This window comes from Cyprinodon tularosa, unplaced genomic scaffold (genome assembly GCF_016077235.1).
Source record: "Cyprinodon tularosa strain WSP-4 unplaced genomic scaffold, ASM1607723v1 ctg126, whole genome shotgun sequence".
Lineage (NCBI taxonomy): Eukaryota > Metazoa > Chordata > Actinopteri > Cyprinodontiformes > Cyprinodontidae > Cyprinodon > Cyprinodon tularosa.
The window spans coordinates 970,707-995,463 of NW_024038070.1; the positions used below are offsets into that span (position 1 = coordinate 970,707).

Below are 24,757 nucleotides of genomic sequence, written 5' to 3' on the forward strand. Positions count from 1 at the left end.
TGGCAGAGTTAAGATGACCTAGAGTAAATTAAAAATTATATGGGCAAATGTGATTTAGTATTATGTTGGTTTAAGTTACACAGGTTTTTTTTTTTTTTTTTTTTTTTTTTTTTTTTTTTTTTTTTTTTTGGGGGGGGGGGGGGGTGAATCGTTTTCTGTTTTCTTGCTTTACTCCATATCAGTTGGTGGCGGTAATGCACAATTCACAAGTCTGCCAACCGCCATAAAACCCCATAAGAAGAAGAAGAAGAAGAAGAGGGCAGCATAACCGCTTTTGTTATCGAGACCCAGTTTAATTTTGTCCTACGCAGCTCACTGTAGCAGCCCGGTGCTGGAGGTCGGGCATGCTCCTGAAACGTCCACTGCGAGTTGATCCACTGGCGCCGAAATGAGTGGGATTAAGAAAAAAATACTCATAAACAAGAAACAGGAACACCTTTAGATGCTATTCTTGATGAGTTGATAAACCGCAGCTTGACGCGGAGCTTGAAGAGACCGCAGTGCAGCTTCGGGAAGTGTCTGTCCGTTTTGTCCTACAAAGGCGGCGGGTGTTTGACTGCGCGAGGGCCCGACGTTAGGAAACCGCTCCAGCTTGGAGGAGGAGGAGAAGGAGAAGGAGAAGGAGAAGGAGAATAAAGGCTTTGCGAAGACTCCATGCTTCACTAAAGAGTCGTTTCTGCTGAGGGGAGAGAGCTGAATCATGAGGAAGGACGTGAGGATCCTCCTGGTTGGAGAACGTAAGTAGAAATGGATGTAGTGAATAAAAATGGCAGATGGAGGTTAATGCTAACAGAGAGGCTCTGGAATACAGCCAGTCCAGTCAGTTTAGCAATAAAACAAGGATAAAATATTATTATTATCTACTTTAAGAGAGATTATTTACCATATAATTGCCGTATGGTTCAGAAAATGTCTCTAATTAGAACTTCCAATGCTAATTATTATATTTTTTGTCTTCACATTGTTTTAGCTTTTGAAAGAGAATATTTTAGGTTTGAACTTTTGGCTGCTTTTCCCCCCTCACTTTGCCCATTTGCAAACTAACGTTTTAATTTGGTAATTTTACAATAACTCATCGTAATAAACCCAAATGAATGAACCGTTATTTTATCTGGTCAAAGCACCTTAGCAACATTTTTAAGGTGAAAAGAAAAAAAGATATGTATTATATGATTTTAAACTGTATCAAGATTATAAATATAGGTTGAAAAGAGATTTAAAAGATTAAATTATGTAACAGTTTGTGCCCCTTAATTTACAGTAAATGTTGAAACAAAACAAAAAACATTATTACAGCATTTATTTAACTCTATATTTGAAACCTGAAATATATATAATTTGGATTCCAATATTTTAATGGAAACTGGATATTGCACAGCCCAGTAAAATATGTGCTGATATGTTAAACCAGTTCATTTGTGGTAGAAAGGTACTTAAAACTAGAGAGTAATAGTTTATTTTTAAAATAGTTTTCCTCTTTAGTTATTAAGTCAGGCTACAGGTTCAGCAGCAATGCCCAGCCAGCTGTCGGGCAGAGACACATAAACAGACATACTGAATGTTATGCTTACATTGTTAAGGTTGGGATGTGGAATTTCCTCCTTTGTGGTCTGGCCTGTTGTTTCCAGCTGATTCAAATCTGCCTTATTTTCAAAGAGAAGAAATGCATCAAAATACAAGCTGTTTTTTTTTCTGGGAGTTTTTCAGTTTGATGCACTAGATGAAGAATAATATAAATTTTTGGATTTCTCTGTATTTGACATGAGTATCACAGAATTAATGCAACCTGATTCCTATTTTGGACTCATGTCCCCCCCCCCCCCCCACCCCCTTCTTTACTTCTTGCAATGGAAAGAATAAACTAACCAGATCTATATTGGACACCAAGCCTGGTTCTGCTGGAGGTTTCTTCCTGTTAAAAGGAAAATTTTCCTCTCCACTGTCACTACAAGCATGCTTGGTGTGAGAGATTGCCTCTGAGTCAATGAGTCGATGCAATCAGCTGGTTTTCTTTTAATAGAAAACTTTGAATCAGTCTTACTGTATGATCCGGTTGAATTTTAAAGTGCCTTGAGATAACGTATGTAGGGAATTGGCGCAATATAAATAAACTGAATTGAAATTTAATTTAATTACTTGTCTTTTTTGTTTTTTTTACAATTTTAATGATTTTCATTGGAGAGTTATCATAGGAAGGCAGATTAAATACTTCAAAGTAAAATATTCTGCATTGTTGAGAACTGAACTAAAGAAAAAAACGTTATTTTAAATATAGATTCTCAATAAGAAAAAGTATTTACTGTTTTCTTAAAATCCAAAGTGGGTTGTTCCTTTGCTCAGTCGCCAAATACATGCTCAGAATCAGTGATTGCAGCAAAGTTGATGACTGCCTTTGACCAAAAAACTGTAAATCAAATAATAATCAAAAAGCATCAAGGGATCAATGTTTAGCTCTTTATCTATTGTTGAAATTATTGATTTGGTCTCTATAACTGGGTCTGAACCTGACTTATAACTTAATCATATTGGATTCATTTCCATTGATATCAGGGTTATTTGTATTTTGTATAACTGGTCAAAGATTTTATCTATTTGACCTTTAAAAGTGCCCTTAGATTTTTAGTTCTGTAATTTGACTCTTTATACATATAGATAAAACTAAGTGCAGTTTTTGTATTAGTAGTCTTCAACTAAGGCCGTAGATCTAAAGAGATCAACATGTGTGTAGTAAGTAGATAATAAATTGACCTACTCGTCTTACTTGGTGCAAGTTCTATTCAGTAAATAGTTGTCTGAATTCCAACTTTTCACCCAAAACTTTGCAGGGATTGAATCCTGTCCTATTAAACTTTGCTTCACCTGCTTTCTCTGTTCTGCTGACACTTTGTCAGAACAGTTTCTATTTCACTGCTCCGTTGGGCCAGCAGGACTGTTTCTGAGAGCGCGGGGGCAAATGCTACGTGACAGCTGCTTGATGTGAAGCTCGTTATTTTGTGGGTAATTATCTGTCTGAGACGCAGGAGTTTGTAGGAAATAATCTTACAGATCAGAAATGGTGCAAGATTTTAGGACTAATTCAGGTGTTTACTGAGTTTATTAGTATTAGAAGTATCTTCTAATAGCTTAATGCGGTTTGTGTGTTTTATTTTCGTTTTAGCATTTCTTTTTTGGTCCTTTAAAATCAGGAAATTTGATATTTAACAAATAAATATTTTCCCCAAAGGTGAAAGCAGAGACTTACATAGATTAGGAATAATGTTTCTCCTCATTAATTCGACTGGAAAGTAGGGCTGCAACTAACGATTATTTTAAAAATCGATGAATCGGACTATTATTTTTTCGATTAATCGATGAATCGGACAAAAAATATTTTTTATATTAACCTCTTTATTCCAAAATAAACATTTTAGACAGAACAAACAAGCACACAAGTACAGGTTGCTCATTAACTGTACTGGTGCAATATGAAAAATAAATGTTTGTGTTAAAAATACGCAAACTTACATGAGAAATGTAGCTGTACATCCACAAAATATAGGCTACTTTTTTTCATAAAGCGCAAAAAAAGACATTTTTGTTTTTAAAGCCCCTAAGGGGTTCAAACAATAGGCCCCCCCATTTCAACAAATGAGTTTTTTTAGACTAGAAGAGTTCTGCCTTTTAAGACAGGAAAGTACAGCAGTTAAAGTTGCTACTTGAGAAAATACTGAACCATAGAGATAAAAATAGCCCTGTGATTCAAATTATAAATTGTATTTGGAATAAAAATGAGAGAACTAAGGGTGCTAAAAAACACTTCCTCCAAAGACAGATATTTACATGGAAATGTGGCAGATAATTAATTGACATATTACTGATCTTGCTGGATTTTATTCTGCTTTACTTCCATAAATTGCAGGATCTTCTTTACTTTATCTTTGCCAGAAGATTTAAACTTTAAAAGCCTTGCCCTCATAATTTGCAAGTTAATTTATTTATAAAGTAAATATAAATGCTGCTTAAGCTAATTCAAATGAAATTAAAAGTAAAATAAGTAGCCAACCTTATCACTGTCTGTAACCTACTAACACGGTAAGGAAAGCATCAGATGAGCTACCTGAGAAACTAACGTTACGTTTCCCCACTTTAAAACCAAACAAACATGGTGGTTCCGTGCCATGTTAATTTCTTTTGAAAAAAGTTGCATGTTATCACTTTTTTCGCTTTACAAAGCGCAGGCTATTTTAATTATTGTGATCAATTTGCGCCGTCAATCCCGGTGCATGCGCGCTTCATTTGCAGTCTGGACGCTGAGGCTTTGACTGCAGCGCTGAGAGGGACTCCTGCGGGAAAACGCGGTTTGGGGTGGGGGAGGCGCCCCACGGCAGAGTAGGAACGATACATGCTTTCACGTAAGAGTCTCAAAGCCGCCAGTGACACCGAAAAAAGTCGCCAGATTTGTCGCTAGTCGCTTTTTTGAAAAATAGTCGCTGGAGGGGTCTGAAAAGTCGCTGAGTTGGCAACACTGCTCCTGCGGCGCTGACTCGCTCTGCCATATTTTTTTTTCTTCCTCTTTCAGTCAAGAGGCAGTGATGACGGCGCGGCGGATGACGCAATAATCGCGCGACACAACTAATCGATGATGAAATTCGTTGCCAACGCTTTTAAAAGTCGATTTTTATCGATTTTATCGATTCGTTGTTGCAGCCCTACTGGAAAGTAATGATTACTAAAAACTTTTCTTTAAATATACAATTGTATTTATTCCTGTTGCATGTCTATGTTTATGTTTCGTATTTCCTATTGATTTAAATATTTTATGTCTTCTCAGTATTTGGGAATAAAACAGGACATTGTTTTTGTCCCCATGTCAATATTAGTAGCGATAAATAAATACTAAAAGAGTGGATTTTTTTCCACTTTGGGCACTTTTGAAAATATAAAACTTAAAATGTTAGCAGCATTAGACTCATTATTTTAATCTCACCGACAGAATTTTAATTGAAAAGTTTATTCATAATCAAATTAATAAAAAAATTATTTGAAAGACACCCTAAATGCCATTAGGCAACCAAGACTTTAAAAGGGATTTAGATTCATTGAGATTTCTGGCAGACTTTATGGAAAGGAGTTCCTTCTTGCTGCTTTGTCAAAGACAAAAGAATCGGCTGTAACTTCTTCAAGACTTGATAGTAAAACTATTGTTTATAAAACAATAGTCACTAAATTATTTACTTTACTAGAGAGCCTTAATGCCTGCTGCTTCAATGATGATCTCACATTTGCTGCATGTTAAGCCACTGCTTGTGATGCTGATATTGCATTGTCATATTTACTCACTTTTCTAATTGATTCTGTTTTTTACATTAGAATGAAGCAGAGAGTTTAGCTTTTCTCATCTGGGGAATTTTAGATCTCTTCATAGATCTCCTTTGAAAAGATGGCTACTCTTTTTATTGTATATGTTCGGCAGTGTTTCTATTAGTGGTGAACCTGCCTCCTCCATCCAGCAGATTAAAAGAGGAATGTAATGTGCTTATTTCCCTTCTGCCCTGCAGCCAAGGTGGGGAAGACATCTCTGATCATGTCTCTGGTTAGTGAGGAGTTTCCTGATGAGGTATGCATTTACATGGACTTGGATGCTGTGCAATTTATCATTTAACCTATAAGCTCTTTATTGTTTGCTCCTGTTTGTGGTTTTTACACTTGTTTCAGAATCTAAAACTGTTGAATTCTATATTAAATGTAGTCTGTGTTGCAGGTTCCTCTCAGAGCTGAGGAGATCACCATCCCAGCTGATGTGACCCCAGAGAGGGTACCCACGCACATCGTGGACTATTCTGGTAACTTGGTCTCTGCACATAGAGCTTTGGTTTAAGGCTGTAGAAACACTGTAATTAAACGGTATAAACTTTGTCCATACTTTTACATTATGATGGTAAACATTAGGGGTGTACATAATAATCGTTTTGTATCGATGCATCGATCCAACAGCCGACGATCTGATGAATCGACACGTCCGCAAGAGTATCGATTCATGTTTTTTTTTTCCCTCCGGTCTATTTTTATCCATTTGCTCCTGGACGTAATTCTACCACCTGTGCTACGGTGTAGTATAGGCCTATTTTTGTTACTTAATCTGCTGGTGCCCTTATGCATTGCATCATTTTTGATGCAGGAGCTTTCAGAATCTATAAACAGAGGCATTATTAATTTTCAGTGAAAATAATCTAATCGTTGGGTCAGAAAAATTGATACTGAATCAAATCGCCATGATGGATGTGATTTACAACCCTAATAAACATCTAATGGGGGAAAAAAATGATAATAATATAATTTAGAATAAAATATGAAGGTTTGGTTTCAGATTCCTTTAATGTGTTTTTTTTTTTTTTATATTTAGATTCAACTACTTTCAAGAAAGTTTTAAGCCTCAAATGAGCTTCTGTGGGCAAAATATTTAGTCTGAATGTTCAGCAGGAAGGTATTGATAAGTTTGGAGATTTGGCAAATCATTTTGCTTATTGTTTTTTTTTCTCTCTCATGTAGAAGCAGAACAGACAGAGGAGCAACTGTATCAGGAAATCTCCAAGGTAGTTTTGTTGTGATTCTCCTTGTTATTTATCTGGGTTTATTTCATGCATCCACATCAAATGTTTCTATTTCTCTTTGAAGGCAAACGTTATCTGCATAGTTTATTCCGTTAACAACAAGAAGTCCATCGAAAAGGTAAAAATAACACATTTCTATTATCAAAATGTTCCATTCTTCCATGCATAAATCCATTCTTCTATTGTTTAGCTTCTATATTCAAACACAAATTTCCATAGAAATAAATAAAAGAAAATTAAGCGTAAAGTTTTTGATGTATACCTTTTAATATGAGCTGAAAAAGTTGAATCAGTCTGGTGATTTGAGTGTGGAGTTGTACTAAATGTTGTACTCATAGCCCAGGATCGCCGTTGAATAATATGTATTGTAGAAGTTGAATAAGCTGTGAGACTAAAATGGAGCTATTATGTTAGCTGGAGCGTTAGCTCATTGGCTAATTCTCAGTTAAAGCTAAATTCAGCTTCATCCATTAAATTAGTCTTATTGAACCTCACCTTGCATTGATTTGAATAACTTTATAGCATCATATTGGACTTATGAAAATGTTTCTAACTTGACTCGGATCTGAATTGGTGATTGGAAAAAAAAATCTTTGCAGGAAAAAATTAAAATATATATTTTTTGTTGAAAGAAGAACATATTATTTAAAAAAAAAAGTGTGTTTTTTTTGCTGAAATGTTTATATTAGAGGAACTAAATTCTGGGCTTTTCTCCCAAAGGTGACGAGCCACTGGATTCCCCTCATAAACGACCGAACCGATAAAGACAGCAGGTGTGTAAATGCTTCAGTAACAACCATATTTAGACACAATTGTTTACCTTCTCTCTGATACTGATGCATTTTTTCCATAATCTAATATAAAACTGTTTTAAAATTTTTATTTTTATGTTTCAAATTGTAAAGCGGTGAAAATGGGAAATGGGATTTTTATCTTGACAATTTTATTTTCACTGATGATATTGTTATGAATTGAGTTCCTAATTTGTCGATTTAATGTTTTAATAACTATTGCAGGGTGCCGCTGATTCTTGTTGGGAACAAGTCAGACCTAGTGGAGCACAGCAGCATGGAAACCATCCTGCCAATAATGAATCAGTACCAGGATATTGAGACCTGTGTAGAGGTAAAAAAATTAAATTTTTGCACAAGACAATGAATGTAAAGAAGCTGCAGGATGAGGCATAATTAAAGCGGAGAGATAAATGAATGAGACCGTGACGGTTGGTCAGATCGCAGCCTGACTGCTCACATTCTGGTTGAGTCATAACTGGGCTTATATTACCGTGTCAGACCTCCTGACTCTGACGGATGGACTGAGAGCACGTCGACTTGGAGGCTTGGCTGCATTGCTGTTTTTATTCAGGTTTCTCTCCCGTCACACAGTCTTTCCTCCTCTGGAGGATCAGTTACAAGGTTACAGGGATAATCCAGGAGGACGTGAGAGACGGCACATACAGCCGGCACAGATTTAGACGCTCATACCTCGTATATTAAACAAATGTGAAGCAGTGTTTTACTCAGGAGCCAGGATGCATGAAATTGGTTTCTACTCCAGGTGGTCAAACTTCTGTGTGTGTGGTGTAGCCGTACGATGCTGGCAAAATGAGGGAAAAGAAAATTGAAATTTCATAGTTTTTCTGTAACAATTTTTCTCCAAACTACATGATTGAAGAGCATAGCATTTACAGTGGGGCAAAAAGGTATTTAGTCAGCCACCAATAGTGCAAGTTCTCCCACTTAAAAAGATGAGAGAGGCTGGTAATTTTCATCATAGATATACCTCAACTATGAGAGACAAAATGAGGAAAAAAAAAAATCAAGAAAATCCCATTGTCTGATTTTTAAAGAATTTATTTGCAAAATATGGTGGAAAATAAGTATTTGGTCAATAACAAAAGTTCATCTCAATACTTTGTTATATACCCTTTGTTGGCAATGACAGAGATCAAACGTTTTCTGTAAGTCTTCACAAGGTTTTCACACACTGTTGCTGGTATTTTGGCCCATTCCTCCATGTAGATCTCCTCTAGAGCAGTGATGTTCTGGGGCTGTCGCTGGGCAACACGGACTTTCCCCATTTCCCACTGCCCCATTCATTCTTTCCTTCACACGGATCAGTCGTCCTGGTCCCTTAGCAGAAAAACAGCCCCAAAGCATGATGTTTCCACCCCCATGCTTCACTGTAGGTATGGTGTTCTTTGGATGCAACTCAGCATTCTCTCTCCTCTAAACACGACGAGTAGAGTTTTTACCAAAAAGTTCTATTTTGGTTTCATCTGACCATATGATATTCTCCCAGTCATCGTCTGGATCATCCAAATGCTCTCTAGCAAACTTGAGACGGGCCTTGACATGTACTGGCTTAAGCAGGGGGGCACGTCTGGCACTGCAGGATTTGAGTCCCTGGCGGCGTAGTGTGTTACTGATGGTAGCCTTTTTTACTTTGGTCCCAGCTCTCTGCAGGTCATTCACTAGGTCCCCCCGTGTGGTTCTGGGATTTTTACTCACCGTTCTTGTGATCATTTTGACCCCACGGGGTGAGATCTTGCGTGGAGCCCCAGATCGAGGAAGATTATCAGTGGTCTTGTAGGTTTTCCATTTTCTAATAATTGATCCCACAGTTGATTTCTTCACACCAAGCTGTTTACCTATTGCAGATTCAGACTTCCCAGCCTGATGCAGGTCTATAATTTTGTTTCGGGCGTCCTTTGACAGCTCTCTAGTTTTGGCCATGGTGGAGTTTAGAGTGTGACTGTTTGAGGTTGTGGACAGGTGTCTTTTATACTGATAACGGGTTCAAACAGGTGCCATTAATGAAGGTAACGAGTGGAGGACAGAGAAGCCTCTTACAGAAGAAGTTACAGGTCTGTGAGAGCCAGAAATCTTGCTTGTTTGTAACTGACCAAATACTTATTTTCCACCATATTGTGCAAATAAATTCTTTAAAAATCAGACAATGTGATTTTCTGGATTTTTTTTCTCATTTTGTCTCTCATAGTTGAGGTATATCTATGATGAAAATCACCAGCCTCTCTCATCTTTTTAAGTGGGAGAACTTGCACTATTGGTGGCTGACTAAATACTTTTTTGCCCCACTGTATTTTTGCAGTCAGAATTATTTATTTATTACATTTATTGATGGGTTTTATCATTAGGCTACAAGGTAGCAGCCCTTGGATAGATGATGGTCATAAAACACTTCTATGCAATCTGTACGAATGATGAGGGATAGATTTAAGGATCTTTGAGAGTGAAGCCTTTGTAAAACACTTTGTAAAGCATGCAGTCAACTTATAAAAAAGCATCATTTAACTAAAGGAGGTAAATCTATTTTGATTTCCGCATTGTTACTTGTAAAGATCCATTTTGGCTTTGGAGAAATATTTGCCTTCGTGGATGTAAAGTAGATATGTCTGACTAAGCAGGGCATTAATAGTGAAAACATGGATACTTGTCAGAAAAGTTCATTAACAGGTTTTATTTTACAAACATCCATCAGCGGATCTCTATTAAGTCATAGTTTTTGTTTGCTTGTTTCACCCAGACATATAAAAGTTTTTTTCCCTTTGATCCTCAGTGTTCTGCCAAAAACTTGAAGAACATCTCTGAGCTGTTCTACTACGCCCAGAAGGCTGTTCTCCACCCAACAGGCCCCCTTTACTGCCCAGAGGAGAAGGAGGTGAGCCTGCTGTTCATTAGGGGCAACAATAATCCAGGTAGAGGTTTGACGCTCCTCGGGTATTTCAGGACAGTTTTCCCTGCAGCTATTTGACACGTCAATCAAGTTGAATCTGTGTTATTGCTACTAGTAACACCCATGCTCCACCTGCTTGGGCACGGCAAACATCAGCTGCACAACCGCAGGTTGCCTAATCAACCTGCGGTTGTACTTTTGAATGTTTGCTGCTTAACCTTTTAGTGGAGACACCTCTGCTCTAAATGACTGCACACTGAATACCTGATTATACCTACATATATAATAAAGAAACAAACTTGTTTTCATTCTTTAGTCCCTTTTATTTTCATTTCTGATTGCCAAACACTTCATTAATGGTGGCGGTTTCTCTGTTGCAGCTGAAACCTTCCTGCATTAAAGCTTTAACTCGGATTTTTAAAATATCTGATCTAGACAACGATGGGATCCTGAATGACAACGAGCTCAACTTCTTCCAGGTAATTCTAGAACTGTCATATCTGTCACCAAAGAGTTCAGGTTTGGGCTTGATCAAACCTGGAGAATATTTAATGTCTTGTCTCATGTGTTCATAGAGAACCTGTTTCAATACACCTCTGGCGCCTCAGGCCTTAGAAGATGTAAAGAATGTGGTGAGGAGGAACATGACTGACGGGGTTAAAGATAACGGACTCACTCTCAAAGGTCAGGCTTGTTTCTTTCATTTTTTTTGCCTCTCTTTCAATTTTGCTGCATCTAATTTTCTCATTGATGCATCGTCGCAGGCTTCCTCTTCCTGCACACCCTCTTCATTCAGAGAGGTCGGCATGAGACGACGTGGACGGTGCTGAGGAGGTTTGGATACGATGATGACCTGGAGCTCACACAGGAATACCTGTTCCCCTTGTAAGCATGGAGGAAAACTTACCCCATTTGAAAATAAACATATAAATATCTATTACATTCCAAATCCTGCTGGTATCAGCTTTCCTTAGATATTTACCTTTCAGTTTATTACAGATGAAAAATAATTGTCTATTTCTGGATCTACAGTACTATAAAGTGAAAGCACACACCACTCTGTCACTGTTTGAAATACTCTCATGGTTTTAAAAAACTGCTAGCTGTCATCTATTTCCTGTCCTGTTTGCTTTCAGTAAAACAAACAGACCCACAGTGTTGGAACCTCAGTGGGTCAGCTGCACATCTAATGTTTGTGTCTCTATTTCAGGGTAAAGGTCCCACCAGACTGCACCACTGAGCTAAACCACAACGCTTACCTCTTTCTGCAGAGCGTCTTTGACAAACATGACAAAGTAAGCCACCCTAACAGAGCAGTTTAAAGGGTTTAATCCCTTTATGCGGATTTGGTTGAATATACACTCTCTGGTTCTATGTGCTTTTATGCTGAAAAATCCAAGTTAAATCTGTTTGGTCTGATGCAGGACAGAGACTGTGCGCTGTCCCCAGAGGAGGTGAAGGACCTGTTCAAAGTGTTTCCCTACATGCCCTGGGGTCCAGATGTCAACAACACAGTATGCACCAATGATAAGGGATGGATCACATACCAGGGATACCTCTCCCAGTGGACGTGAGTGGGTTTCTATTAATACAGAGACACACATGCTTTCTCTCCCACAAAGTTTTTTTAACCTAAATAACTTTCCACAAGGTCAAACAGCAGAGTTTTACAGCCCAGAAATGCTCTAAGCACTGATTCCTCCTTTTTTTTCTCCTTTCAGATTAACAACTTATCTGGATGTTCAGAGGAGTTTGGAGTATTTAGGTTACCTTGGTTACTCCATCATCTATGAACAAGAGTCCCAGGCTGCTGCTATTACTGGTAACGGACCATCATGTCTTTAATGTTTAATGCTTTTCCATCTAAGCTGCAGTTAAATAAGTTGTTAGTAATGTAAACAGACAATTATACATTTTTATTTAAATATTTATAACTGCCTTAAAATTTCTTTGAGTGTTTTCTTATTTGAAAAAATAGAATTATGAAGTGTATAATTCATTTATTATTCCTGTTTTATGCTTTAACTTCTTTGCTAGTGACTCGTAACAAGCGCATCGATCTGCAGAAGAAGCAGACGCAGCGTAGCGTCTTCCGCTGTAACGTCCTGGGGGCGCGCGGCAGCGGGAAAAGCGGCTTCCTCCAAGCTTTCCTCGGCAGGAACCTGCAGGTCAGTCAATATCAGCTGTACATCATTGTGTAATTATTATTTTTAAGCCTAATTTTTCTGTGTTGCTCAGAGTTTAAATGGAGTTTTTTTCTTGTAATGCATCACTTCTTGTTTTCCTTGGAATACAAACAAGATGCAACATAGGAGCCCATTTTTTTAGCAGCTGCTCTAAATGGCAAAGACAAGAAAACATGCCTTTAAATTGAGGCAAATGTTTATTGGTTTTAATTATAAAGGAAATGCATCTACAGCAGTGACTAAATAGTTCTAACATTTTATATATAAAACTCCTTTATAAAGCAAAATGAACCTTGAATGGATAATATTGACTACATTGTTCCACTGCAGAGACAGAGGCAGATCAGAGAAGACCACAAGTCCTACTACGCCATCAGTACGACCTATGTTTACGGTCAGGAGAAGTACCTGCTGGTAAGAACCTTGTATTTAAAGCTGAAGCTCTCCGGATTACTGCCAAATAATCACTTTGTATTACCGCATCAGGACCGGCTGAGCGTTAATCCCTCCATCTCCAACCTCTTTTTGTTCCCCTTTCGTCCATTCTCCATCAGCTCCACGAGGTGATGCCAGATCTCGACTTCTTGTCCGAGGCCGACATGGCCTGCGACGTGGTCTGCCTGGTGTACGACGTCAACAACCCTCGCTCCTTTGAGTATTGCGCTAAAGTGTACAAGGTGGGACTCCAGATCCTTTCCACCAGGCTTGTTTAAAACGTCCACCTTCTTCTAAAGACAAACTTTTCCTCATTTCTTTTTGCAGCAATGCTTCATAGACAGCAAGACGCCATGTGTGGTGATAGCTGCCAAGTCCGACCTGCATGAGGTACGGCAGCACTACAGCCTTTCGCCGCACGAGTTCTGCCGCAAGCACAAGCTCCACCCACCACAGCCGTTCACATGCAACATGACCGAGGCGCCCAATAAGGACATCTACACCAGACTCACCACCATGGCCATGTATCCGTGAGTATTAAAATGCAACAAAACCCTTTACACCTCATCTATCCTGTATTATATTTAGTATTTTTCCATGGATAAATGGCCGACCATCAAAGGTTGAACATTACAAATTATTTTCCTTAACTAGGTGATTTTATTCAAGAGGTTAAAGGTTGAAACCAGTTTCTACTTTTGTCATAAGATGATCAGAGAGATGTTCCACCAAACATCACAGTATCTCTGTGTTAGTTTCTAAAGTAGAATTGAATAATTGTGTTTCCTCATAAAGGTCCCTCTGAACCCTGAGGGGTGTTTTATAGACTCCAAGCTCTCAGATCAGATTAGGTTATAGAGTGGATTATGAAGCACTTAAAGGAATGTTCCGGTTTAATCTCATTGTAGCAGTTTACTATCCTATTCCTTAAATACCGAAACACAAAATCTGCTGAGTGCGAGCCGTTTTTAATGAGTTTTAACAAAAGTCATGACAGATGGGGTTTCTAAATCCACGGTTTGGGGAAAATCTGACTCCAACCTTCATCAGATTATCAGGAAAACCCACAGCTGTTTATTCTATTGACCTTCTTCAGCTTGACTGTCCACTTCCTTCACTTCTCACTAAAGATTTTATGTTTTAGTTTGTTTTTTTTTTTTTTTTTTTTTTTTTTTTGTGGAGAACAATTTTCTTTTTTTTATTCTTATGTCTTTTATTGCTGTAGTGTAGCGAACCTTTAAGAATAATCCAGTTAATAAGTTGATTATGCTGGGTCAACATGGATTCCCTTTGAGGTGAATTCAGCGCTTTTTTTTAACATTGAATTATTGAAATTTGATTAGAAGTTCTAGTAACTTTTGATTTGTAATAATTGACATTTGACATTTAGGCCCTTTTATATTAGCTTTGGCAGGTAAGCTGAATAGGGACCTGCATTTTTCTTTTGGCCACCACACTGAGCGGGAGGGTTAGGAAGAACATTTTGAATGCATTATATGCAAGTAAGATTTATCCTATTATAGATATTCTTCAATGCATGTAGGCCTGTTATATCTTAAAAACTCTTTGCATTTTAACATAATAATATATTTTCTGCAAAAACATTGATGCTGCTAAATATTTCAGATCGTTAAATTCCTATTTCTCAGGATTGTTTTCAGTTTAATTCATGGCACCTTTCCTTATGACCATATTATTGTCATCGTGTTTTAATCATGTTCAACAATTTTAATAATTCTGGTTTTTCATGAGAATATTTTATTTAGGTTTTATCTACTCTTGGTCAGGTAAAAAGCTTGTCAATAAAAACTGCTAAGAAAATGGATCCCACTGCTAAGTTGAGGATCTGTGATGCTGCGGGCTAGAAACCTAGTTACATGATGTCACCAGGAAACCTAAAACTAAAAATTGGTCATTAATCGACATTTGAGCAGAAAAATGATCCTAAGCAAACGGCCTTATCTGAAAAGATGGAAAATTTCAGTGATTTTGTTAAAATGATTAGTTTCTTTTCTTCTCTAAAGTGACTAAATGTTCAAAAATTAAATGTCCTATTTCTCAGTGAGGTTATGAAACTGAAGTAAAAGGTACTTTTATTTACCAGAGGTAGTAATGTTTTTGGAAAAAGCTATTAAAGTCTAAATTAGGGCGGCAACTTACGGTTATTTTGCTTTTAAACTAATTTTTTTTTTTTTTTTTTTATTAATCGATAAATAAAAGGATAAAAAAAGGTTCCTTAAAGTAGACTTTGTAAGAAATTAAACAGGTGAAACTAAAACTTTTCCACTTGAAGAGTTCTGGATAGAACATGATGACAGTTTTTTTTTTTATCTTAAGTGCAAAATACTATTTTTACTTTTTGGTTTTGGTATAATTGCTGCTCAAGGTGGGTCACTCTGTCAGCTAAATTCGTGTTTTACAGTCTCTATTCTCCTGTTAACGATACATGGATTACTAAATTGGTTGACATTAATCTCAATAATCGATTAATCATGATTAATTTAAATTGTTTCAGCCCTAGTCTAAATTAGGGCAGCAACTAACTTATTTTGCTAATCAATTAATCTGTCTTTTTTCTTTTCTATTACAAATCGCATTGCAAAAGGTTCCTTAAAGAAGAATTTTCAACCATCTGAAACTAAAACTTTTCCACTCCCTGAGTTCTGAATACAGCATATTGACAGATGAAAACATGTGTTTTTTGTTGTTTTTTTTTTATCTTTACTGCAAATTTTTTTTATAGCTTTTTAAAATGTTGGTATAATAACTGAGTGGCAGTGCTCTGTCAGCTAAAGGCGTGTTTCAGGGTCTCTGTACTCCAGTTAATGATTAATAAACTACTTAATTAGTTGATGATTATTTCAGTAATTGATTAATCACAATTAATCCCTTTAATTGTTTTAGCCCCAGTCTAAATGTTTTCATTTCCCTAAAATGTGAAGTTTGTGAATATTTAAAGTGAGACTAATTTATGAGACTGAAACCGTTAGCAGTTTTTTTTTTTTGCTTTCCTTTAGTTTTGTCGAGTTCTCTGTCCATAACGACAACTTTAACGTTTTTATTGTTAACATAAAGAGTTGAGACACAGCTACGCTCTGTTTTTAACGTTTATGCAAACATGGCAGTTAGCATTTTGTGCTTAAGCTTTGCATCCTGCTATATTTTACTAAACTATCACTGGTGCTATTATATTGAACACTGTGCCTCCCTGTATGAATTATATTAATAGATGTTTATTTATGGTAAATGCAATAAAATAGAGCATGAACTCTTGGCTTCAGTACAACCACAAACTTTGTGTTTAGCCATTTTCATTTCAGTGAGAACATCTAAAAGGGTCTTCCCTCACTTTTTAAGGTTTTGTTTGGAAATACATTAGAAATCATTTTTAAAAGATGAGTGTTCTTTTATCTTGCTTTTCTGGCTCTCCTCCAGTGACGGACAGAGAAAGGCATGGATTGATCTAACCTTCTCGTTGAACTTAAAGCCTCTCATTTTTACTGATTTTACACCCCCACCTTTGTATGCCGTTTGCTGTGTTGCTCTGGTGGTGAATACACGCATTTCTCTGTGTCTGTCCGCAGCCACGCCCGCCTCCGCTGCATGTGTTCCTGCAACAGGTGTACTTATTGCCTGTGTCAAAACCTCCTGAAGTTGGAGCTGCTGCGCAGCGTTAAGGCCCAACTCCGCAGGGTCGTTTACAACAGGTTCATACACAGATAAAGCTGTAGTCCTGTAACCTAGACTCCCTGCTCTCCCTCTAAACGCTCCTTCTTGATCCAAGCTCAGTAACACTGCTGATAACTCCTCTGCTCTCCTTTAGCAGATTTACTTAGCATATGCACTGCAGGAACATAATGAATACTCTCAGTTGATGAAAAGAGTTGATTTGATGGTTGATCTCAAAATGGGAGGATATTAGAAAAAAATCCTAAAAGTTTTAGCCCATAGTCATTGCCATGGTAAGTGTAGTTTATGTTTGGGCTGAGATGTAAAAGATGGTTGGAGCTTTTGTTTCGTTAGCTGCTAGAAAGCAAATCATCTAATGAACTCAATCCTGCTTTTGTTTTTTTAAATGAGACGTCCTCATTTATTTGGTCGCTGTGGGATGTCTTGGTTTCTGCTGCAGCTCCAGCCAGCCCAGCCGCTCTCTGTTCAGTCTGGCACGTCGCTGTGTGACCAGCCTGGGCCAGCTAACACCTAGGCTGCTAACCAGGGAGGTACCCGTGTGTCTGCGTGGGAGTGCCGTGCTGCATGCAGCATGTTGTACAGCTTAGATAAACACATAAGACATTTCTGCATTCAGGGGCATTGAGATGAAATGAAGCAGCGTTACTGTAGGTAAAACAGTAAAATATCAATGAGCAGTTTAATTTCTATGTTCCTGCAGTGGATCTGCAGACCGTGAACTCTGACTCCTTTGAACACAAAATGAGAGAAACTGCCAGTCTGTCTTAGTGTTTTATTCACTCTGAAAACCTCAGCTTGTAAAGCATTTTTAAATTTCCTCAAATGTTTTCTGTTAAAAACATGGGATCCTGTTATTAATTGATTCAAATTCATGTTTTCAGTCTCATTTTGTCTTTATTTTAATGCTTACTGCTTAGGTCTTAAAACATGGAGGACTCGTTTCTTAGTTTTAAATTGGACATAACTAAGCTCCTCCTGCGTCCTCCTGTGTTAAGGCCTAATACATTTGATTAACAAGCTTTTTGAAATGTTTTCATGTTTTTGAATGATTTAAACTGCACCAATCACCTTTATTTCATCCTGTTTTCTTTCTCTTTTATGTCTTTTAATTCCACCCTCTATAGGTGTTCATATAACTGTGTCTGGCTGCCCCTTTTCCTCTTCCTCTTGCATCTTTTAACCTTCTTCTAACTATTCTTTAAATTTTTAATTGAAATGATGTTGGGGCCTAAAGCAGTGCTGCCACCTGCTGGTGCCTATCAGGTTTTATCTGTCAACATTAAAGGGAGCTTGGTGTTTTGAATCTGGTGTGAGAGTAATGGTATATGTTAGGTGTAGGATTGTTTTAAGCAAATGGTACCGGATCGTATAATGGTTCGTTCTATGCTTCTCTTTTTGTTTGGTTCCCTATTTGTTATCTTCACTTCAGAATGGATCATATAGGAAATATGTAGGGTTCATTTGAATTTCTCACCATAACAGTCAAAAAGCTCAATTACATGATAAACCAAAGTATAATTTGTCCAAGCTAAATCAGTCAACCAGGGGAAACCTATTTTATTAGTTGGTTTAAATGGGTCTGCTTGTTGCTGTGAACTTCTTTTATTTGCTGTGTTTGTGAAGATTTTTGGTGTTAGATCTCTGAAGAGAAGTGCAGCCTAGCTAAGGCTGGGTGATGTTTTTTTTCCCCTCTTTGTCCTTTTGGTTGTTATAATTGTAAAGAAGGCAGTCTGAAACCATTTGTCCAATTAGGTTTTTTTCATCAATCAATATTTGGTAACCATTTAATGAGGCTTAAATAGGGCCCTATAAAATCAGTTTTATTTTTTCCCAAATTCCGTTTTAATTGTTGAAAATTCTGTTTTTTTCATTAAATTTTTGCAAATTTAGTTTTTTTACCCTTTACTGTTATTTCAGTTGTAAAAAGAATGCGCTTTTAATGTTAATGATTAAAACGTACACAAATAAAATAGGAATGACCTTAAATTTATTGAGGCAAAAAAAAAAAAACACATTTACTCAGGACTTTTACTGCATGATGCAACATAACACTGCACTCTAAAGTACTAACAAAATATTAATGGTTATGAACCAATGGTTTTAAATAAAAGTGCTCCATTAGCTTTTTCAAGTAAAAAAATAAAATAGAACCTCTCAATTTCAGAATTATAAAGTATTTCATAAAGAATAATATTTTCCATACAGTACATTAAAGTGCATAAAAAACAAGGCAAAATACAGCAAGCATGTAAGCAAGTGTTTCTCAACTTTTTCGCAGAAAGCGCAGCTGTGGAGAGCGAGAGAGAGTTTTGATGGGGGAGGGTGAGCGGAAATGACGGAGCGGGAGGGGTTGTGTCGCCCAGATTTGCATCCCCCGGTTTGCATTTCCCCCCGACGTACGTTCTTGTCCCACACAAAAACAGAATTTAATGTCAAATGTAGAAATTCCGCGTTTACACTAGATTCCGCGTTAATTTGCCAATTCCGCGATTCCGTCCTCGATTCCGTGATTGCGGAAATTATAGGGCCCCACTTAAAGCAACACTTTGGATCTTCTAGCCACCAGGGGGCATTTGACCTCTAACTCCCAGTTTTGAAGCTGAGAGCAGACCAATTTAGACCAGCAGATTAAGAAGTCATTGTAAAGACCAGCATGTTCATCCCTCTGGATTAAATCATAAATCAGAGAACCAAAAATATGTCTAAACCAGTCATATATTTTCTATTGTTTACAACAACTTTTAGCTCGGTTAGTTCTCCTGTTTAAAGGGAAGCTCTGCCGGCTGTAAAAGCAGCGCTCTGGCTCACATGACCCGTTCAGCATCAGATCCGATCATCTCTGCTTAAATATCTGAGTTTATCAGAAGAGCGGCCCACACAGAGCATCAATACAAACCAAGGGTTGAATATTGATTTAGTGGATCTACAACTCAGCTTAAACTTGGTTCAACTGTTACAGTGTTTCTTTAAAGATTTTTTATTTATATAAAATAAAGCATTAAAAGCTTTTTAATGTTTCAGTTTAGAACCATAATACGCTTAACAATAAGACGTTAAGCAGCATCCGTTTTTTAATTTCAGAAGTGTTCGGGGATGAACTCTTTCTGTTACCTTAGGTTCTTTATTTTATATAACTCCTAATTGTTGCACATAAAATACTTTAACACACTAAACTAACTGTATGTTTAAACAGACATATAACTATAATATATTACTATGCATCCATATGATAAAACTGTGAAAGGCCCATAAAAGTATTTGGGTTGAAATCTGATTCTTGAAGTACTTTTTGTAAAGATTAGTGATAATTTGATTCTGTTTGTTATTCTGTATAATAGAGATCATAAACTAGGTGGCATCATTAGCGTTTTCCTCTCTACTCCTGAGTTTTATCACCTTGGATCATAGAGAGAGAAAAAGCCCAACTCTTCTGCTAAGACACTGGCCACTTTATTAGGTACACCTTCCTACTACTGGGGAAAGACAGTGTTTGCTTTTAAGCTTGCCGCTGTTCTTAGCTGGCAAAGGTTCTTTAACAACCCTCAGATTTTGCTTCAAAATTAACAGCATCATGAGGTTAATGACGATTTGTAGCCAACGTCCTAAAGGGACTCTATAGGTCGTGGTGACCGTTGGAGGCCATTAGAGTACAGTGAACTCCTTGTTTTGTTCAAGGCACTTATTTGAGAAGGTTTGTGATGCAGGTCATCATCCCACTACTAGTAGCCATCAGATCATAAAGGGAGACGTGATTAGTGAAGCTGCAGAAGTTGATACATCAGAGCAGCTGGGATCTTTTCATAAGTGTCCATCAGTGTGCATCATCTGCTGCTGGAAGATTGAAGTGCTGCGCTTTCAGATCTAGTGTCCTTCATACTCTGGTTGTAGCTTAACCAGCTACTGTTTCCATTTCACCACCTCAGACCAGTCTGCTCATCGTTCTCCCACTTCCACCATGAAGGCATTTTAAGCCACTCAGCTTTCTAATTTTTCTCTGAAAAGATGAAATTCTCTGCTGTTTCTGATCCACCCTGATGAATCCATCTGGCACACATAATAACCATTTTACTTAACTTTGGTTGAACTTCACCTTGTCCATATCCATAAAGCCATTTCGCTCCTGCTGTGTTTGGCTGAATCTAATATTATACAGAAGCCAAATAGGTGTACCTGATAAAGTTGCTTTGGTTAGAAAAGCATGTTTGATACATAAAAACACAACAATCATTGCATTCAGTCAGGCTTTGTGGTAATTTTACTGCATGTTTACAGTATTATGCAGTTCTATGTTGAAGTAAATGGTGAAACTCCACCTTTGTTTGCTCATATTAATGCTGCTAGTAGATTCCTGGTGATAAATAACCAGTAGTTTACTAATACATGTGGGTCTTGTCAGTCTACTTCTATGGGATCTCCCAGCTTCATCTGCTACGTTTGTGGGGATGGTGTTGGGCTGATTGGAGCTGCTTTGGGCAGGATTTCAGGCTAATGCTACAGGTTATACAGTCATCTCCATCATGGAGGAGCCCACTAATATGGAGGCCTCCGCTTGAGCAGCCAACTCCTCCTCAAAGGTAAAGACAGAAACCACACCAACATGGAGGTTTACTAAGAACAGGTGTGTGAACAAACAGCAGCTTTTCTGGATCTCATTTTGATGGGATGGATGACGCGTCTGGATTTGATTCAATTTTAGCTCGAAGCTGATGAAGTCCTATTAGTCTGGTTTGTCTTTTTATGCTATTAAGGACATCAGAGGTTTTTTTTCTATTCCTACCCTTTCATTGGCCTTTTGCTCCTTTACTTTTAACCACGTTTTAAACAGCTCTGGAGGCGTCGCAGGGGATAGTAAACAGATTTTATTTAAAAAGAGGGTTTAATTCTCTAATTTTCAAATTGAGAAATGCTCTCATTCTGTAAAATAATTTGTTTTTTTAAATGTCAGACTTGCTTCCACTGAGAACCGATCGGTTCTGAACTTCTGTCCTAAACTCTAACATGAACTAAATTGAATAGACGGAAGGTGCGACCTTGAGAAGAATAATGTTCAACTTGAACCAAAACACAACTCTTATACCTTTGAGTAAACCCAGCTGATATTAGCAGGGTAACTACATGGGCTGTTTTTCTGTAGACTGAAAATGGTGACACCTTAAATAATAATGGTGGGGGATGCTGTCTAGGTCAGAAAGTTAGGGTTGAATACCACTGTTCTGTTTATCATTATCTTTATATAAGCTCATTCTTCTCCATGAGATTCCTCCAGAGCTGCTGTCACGACATAAAGTAATAAATGTTATGTTGTTTAGGAGATCTGCTGTTTTTATGTCGCCTGTATTTCCTCTTTGTTAGACCTTGTACCTGAAACTACATTTCAAAAACAAAGCCCAGGTCAGGTTTCAGATTGGATATGGTTTTCTTTACATGCGATTCAGATTTAAAAAGTTCCTTTCCTTGGAACCCTCCCACCCGATCACTGCAGTGCTGGATCCATGCTGCTCCTTGATTTCCTCACATGTATCTGCTCCTCTCTCACCTCCTGTGTGTCTGTCCTCTCTTAGGCACATGGCCCAGGCAGACCTGAAGAACTCCACCTTCTGGCTGAGGGCCAGCCTCGGGGCCACGGTGTTCGCCGTGCTGGGCTTCGCCATGTACAGAGCACTTCTAAAAACGCGGTGATGGGCCAGCATGAGGCGGCTACTTCCACCGTGGTCCTTTTTTTTGTTCCTTTCTACCTGAGAGACTGTAAAAAAAAAAAAAGACTGCCTGAAAAAACCAAACGGGCTCATTGCCTCGAATAAAGCTCTCCCATTTCTCTGCAAGCGAAACAAGTGAGAAACAAACTTTTATACGATTGTGGTTTATCTGTATGTTTTAGACAGAAGGAACTGTTTCTAAAAGCCTGTAAACGAAAACTGAATGATCTCAGATAATCCGGCCCGTTTTTAATCCTCAGGCCCTCATTCAGTTTGACACGAGGAGCCCAGAACGAGGCAGCCAAAATGAAAATCCCGCAAAGGGACTTGAATCTTGTTTTGAAGTATATGCAGTATGTTATGTATTTATCTAAGATGTTAGGACCTGTAGAGAGTATCACAAGCCAAACGTCACATCAGCGGGTGACAAAACCACGTTACATTTAACACCCACATTATGCACATCTCTCATTTGTGTGTTAATTTATTAACCCGTTTGGAGTGCACCACATGGAAAAGATCGCTCATGTATTTTTCTATGTAGTATTATTGCTCTGAATTTCTGACTGCTTTTACTCTTCTGGTTTTCAATAAAGCTTTGACTCTCCTTCCCCCCCCCCCCCCCCCCCCCCATCTCTGCACCACAAGCATTTCCCCTCCCCCCCTTTTTAACCTATAAACATGTTTCTCTCCATATTCTTCTGCAGCCCTTAAAATAAAGACATGTACAGTCCTGTCTAAGCCATGTGTTTGTGTTTCCAGTAAGTAAAAGTTTAGTTGCATTTTCAAAAGAAATAACACCCTATGCAGATAAAGTTTATTTTAAAATTAACAACTGTTCAAGTGTTAATAACTATTTTTGAGGCAAACATCGTTTAAAGTGTTGGTTGGAGACGCTGCTTCCTGTTCAGACAGTATTTCTTGGGGGGACGAATTAAACTGAAGGAATTCTTCAGGTAATGCTTTTAGAACAATTTATACTTCACATGATAATTTCTTAAATAAAAAATAATTACAGACAGATCATAAGATTAATTTCATCTGGTTTGTGTTTATCAGATATTTTCATTCCTGTGTTAAGGAATTTTTGTTCCCCAGTTCAACCATACCAGGGATATTGATAGATATTATGTTTTGCTGCATGTTAGAAATATGCAAAAGTCAAGAAGATTTTGCCCCAGAATGTATTGTTTTGCACAAGGAATAATAAGGGAACAAAAAACCCTAATGTCTTCTTAAATGTCTATTAGCTAGTTGGTCATAGCTGATACCAGCTCACTGTAATGTCACCAGCTGCATTCCATATTTCCATCGTTTACAATGGATAGGTCAGATAACTTGTTTCTCAGCTTGGATTTAGTTACAGTTTAAAATTGGATCAACTACCAGAAGGAATTTTTGAAATTAAAGCAAGTTTTTAAAAGTACAAATATTTCTTTCATTTGATTTTTTTTTAACACTTAAGTAAAGGTACACAAAACTATATGTATATATTAATCAGATTTTAGTATGAAAAAAATTATAGATTTTATTTTAAGCCATATCAGCCTACAATCTATTAATGTATATTAATATGAAAGTAGTTGGATCTCCATTCAAATGAGCACTATGTAACATTTTCACCTTAATATACTCTATTGTCTATGAAACGACTGAGTGGTACTTTGTACTTTGATTAAGAAATCAAGGATGGAAAATTAAAGTCAAATTCCTTTTGTTGTGCATACTGCAGTCCAATTAGGCATTTGTCATTTAATATTTAACAAATAATGAACAACCACCTGATGGGCTTGCATTGTCCAAACAGCAAAATCAGTTTTAACTTGGAATAAATGCACAACGTTAATATGAAATGTAAGAATCTATTGACAAACTAGCCTAGTGAAAATTAAACTTAAGCAAGATTGATATGATTAAAGGAAACTTATCAGCTATATGGTTAAAAACAATAAGATGCAACGATATCACAGTTTAGCGAGATTATTATGCTTGAGAGTAATTCAGATGTTAATTGGTATGCCACATAACCCAATGAAGAGGGGCAGCTGATGCAGATGAGCATGATGCACAAACTTTGCAGAGTTGTTTGTCAAAAAACCTCAAAACCTAATGTGGACTTTAAATTAGCTGAGAAACAGTACATAGAGGGACTGAAAAGGGTTATGGTTAAACAGCTGCAGCCACACATTACAGGTGCTGGTCATAAAATTAGAATATCATGAAAAAGTAGATTGATTTCAGTAATTCCATTTAAAAAGTGAAACTTGTATATTATATTCATACATTACATACAAACTCATATATTTCAGATGTTTATTTTGTTTAATTTTGATGATTACAAATGACAACAAATGAAAATCTCAAATTCATCATATCAGAAAATTAGAATATTACTGAAGACCAATAAAAACAAAGGATTTATAGAAATGTTGGCCAACTGAAAAGTATGAACATGAAAGGTATG

General features: G+C 37.3%; 1 protein-coding gene across 7 annotated transcripts; it reads left to right on the plus strand.

Moving 5' to 3' along the window:
- The first annotated feature begins 617 nt into the window (after positions 1-617).
- Positions 618-22,903, plus strand: LOC119777674 (mitochondrial Rho GTPase 1-A). 7 transcript variants are annotated; one of them, XR_005279946.1, is made up of 21 exons: positions 618-737; positions 5,538-5,596; positions 5,729-5,822; positions 6,529-6,572; positions 6,655-6,708; positions 7,311-7,363; positions 7,607-7,715; positions 10,170-10,271; positions 10,667-10,765; positions 10,862-10,970; positions 11,051-11,171; positions 11,497-11,581; positions 11,711-11,856; positions 12,008-12,108; positions 12,324-12,454; positions 12,803-12,886; positions 13,027-13,149; positions 13,235-13,437; positions 17,037-17,127; positions 20,994-21,171; positions 22,159-22,903. XR_005279946.1 is itself a non-coding variant. In XM_038276648.1 (20 exons), exons 1-20 carry the CDS (start codon positions 701-703, stop codon positions 22,274-22,276), a joined length of 1,995 nt encoding a protein of 664 aa, XP_038132576.1. In that variant the 5' UTR covers positions 618-700; the 3' UTR covers positions 22,277-22,900. The 7 variants fall into 7 exon arrangements, 6 of the variants coding, with proteins under 6 accessions (XP_038132576.1, XP_038132577.1, XP_038132578.1 ...); XM_038276648.1 differs by lacking the exons at positions 17,037-17,127; positions 20,994-21,171 and adding an exon at positions 16,492-16,614 and having other exon boundaries at positions 22,159-22,900; XM_038276649.1 differs by lacking the exons at positions 17,037-17,127; positions 20,994-21,171 and adding an exon at positions 16,492-16,614 and having other exon boundaries at positions 5,741-5,822; positions 22,159-22,900.
- Positions 22,904-24,757: the final 1,854 nt, after the last annotated feature.

Excerpts from the sequence above, each read along its gene's own strand:
- LOC119777674 (XM_038276648.1), top strand. The coding sequence starts at position 701 with ATGAGGAAGGACGTGAGGATCCTCCTGGTTGGAGAAC. Across the intron at positions 7,364-7,606 it reads CGAACCGATAAAGACAGCAG|GGTGCCGCTGATTCTTGTTG; the intron begins GTGTGTAAATGC and ends TAACTATTGCAG. Across the intron at positions 10,971-11,050 it reads TAACGGACTCACTCTCAAAG|GCTTCCTCTTCCTGCACACC; the intron begins GTCAGGCTTGTT and ends GCATCGTCGCAG.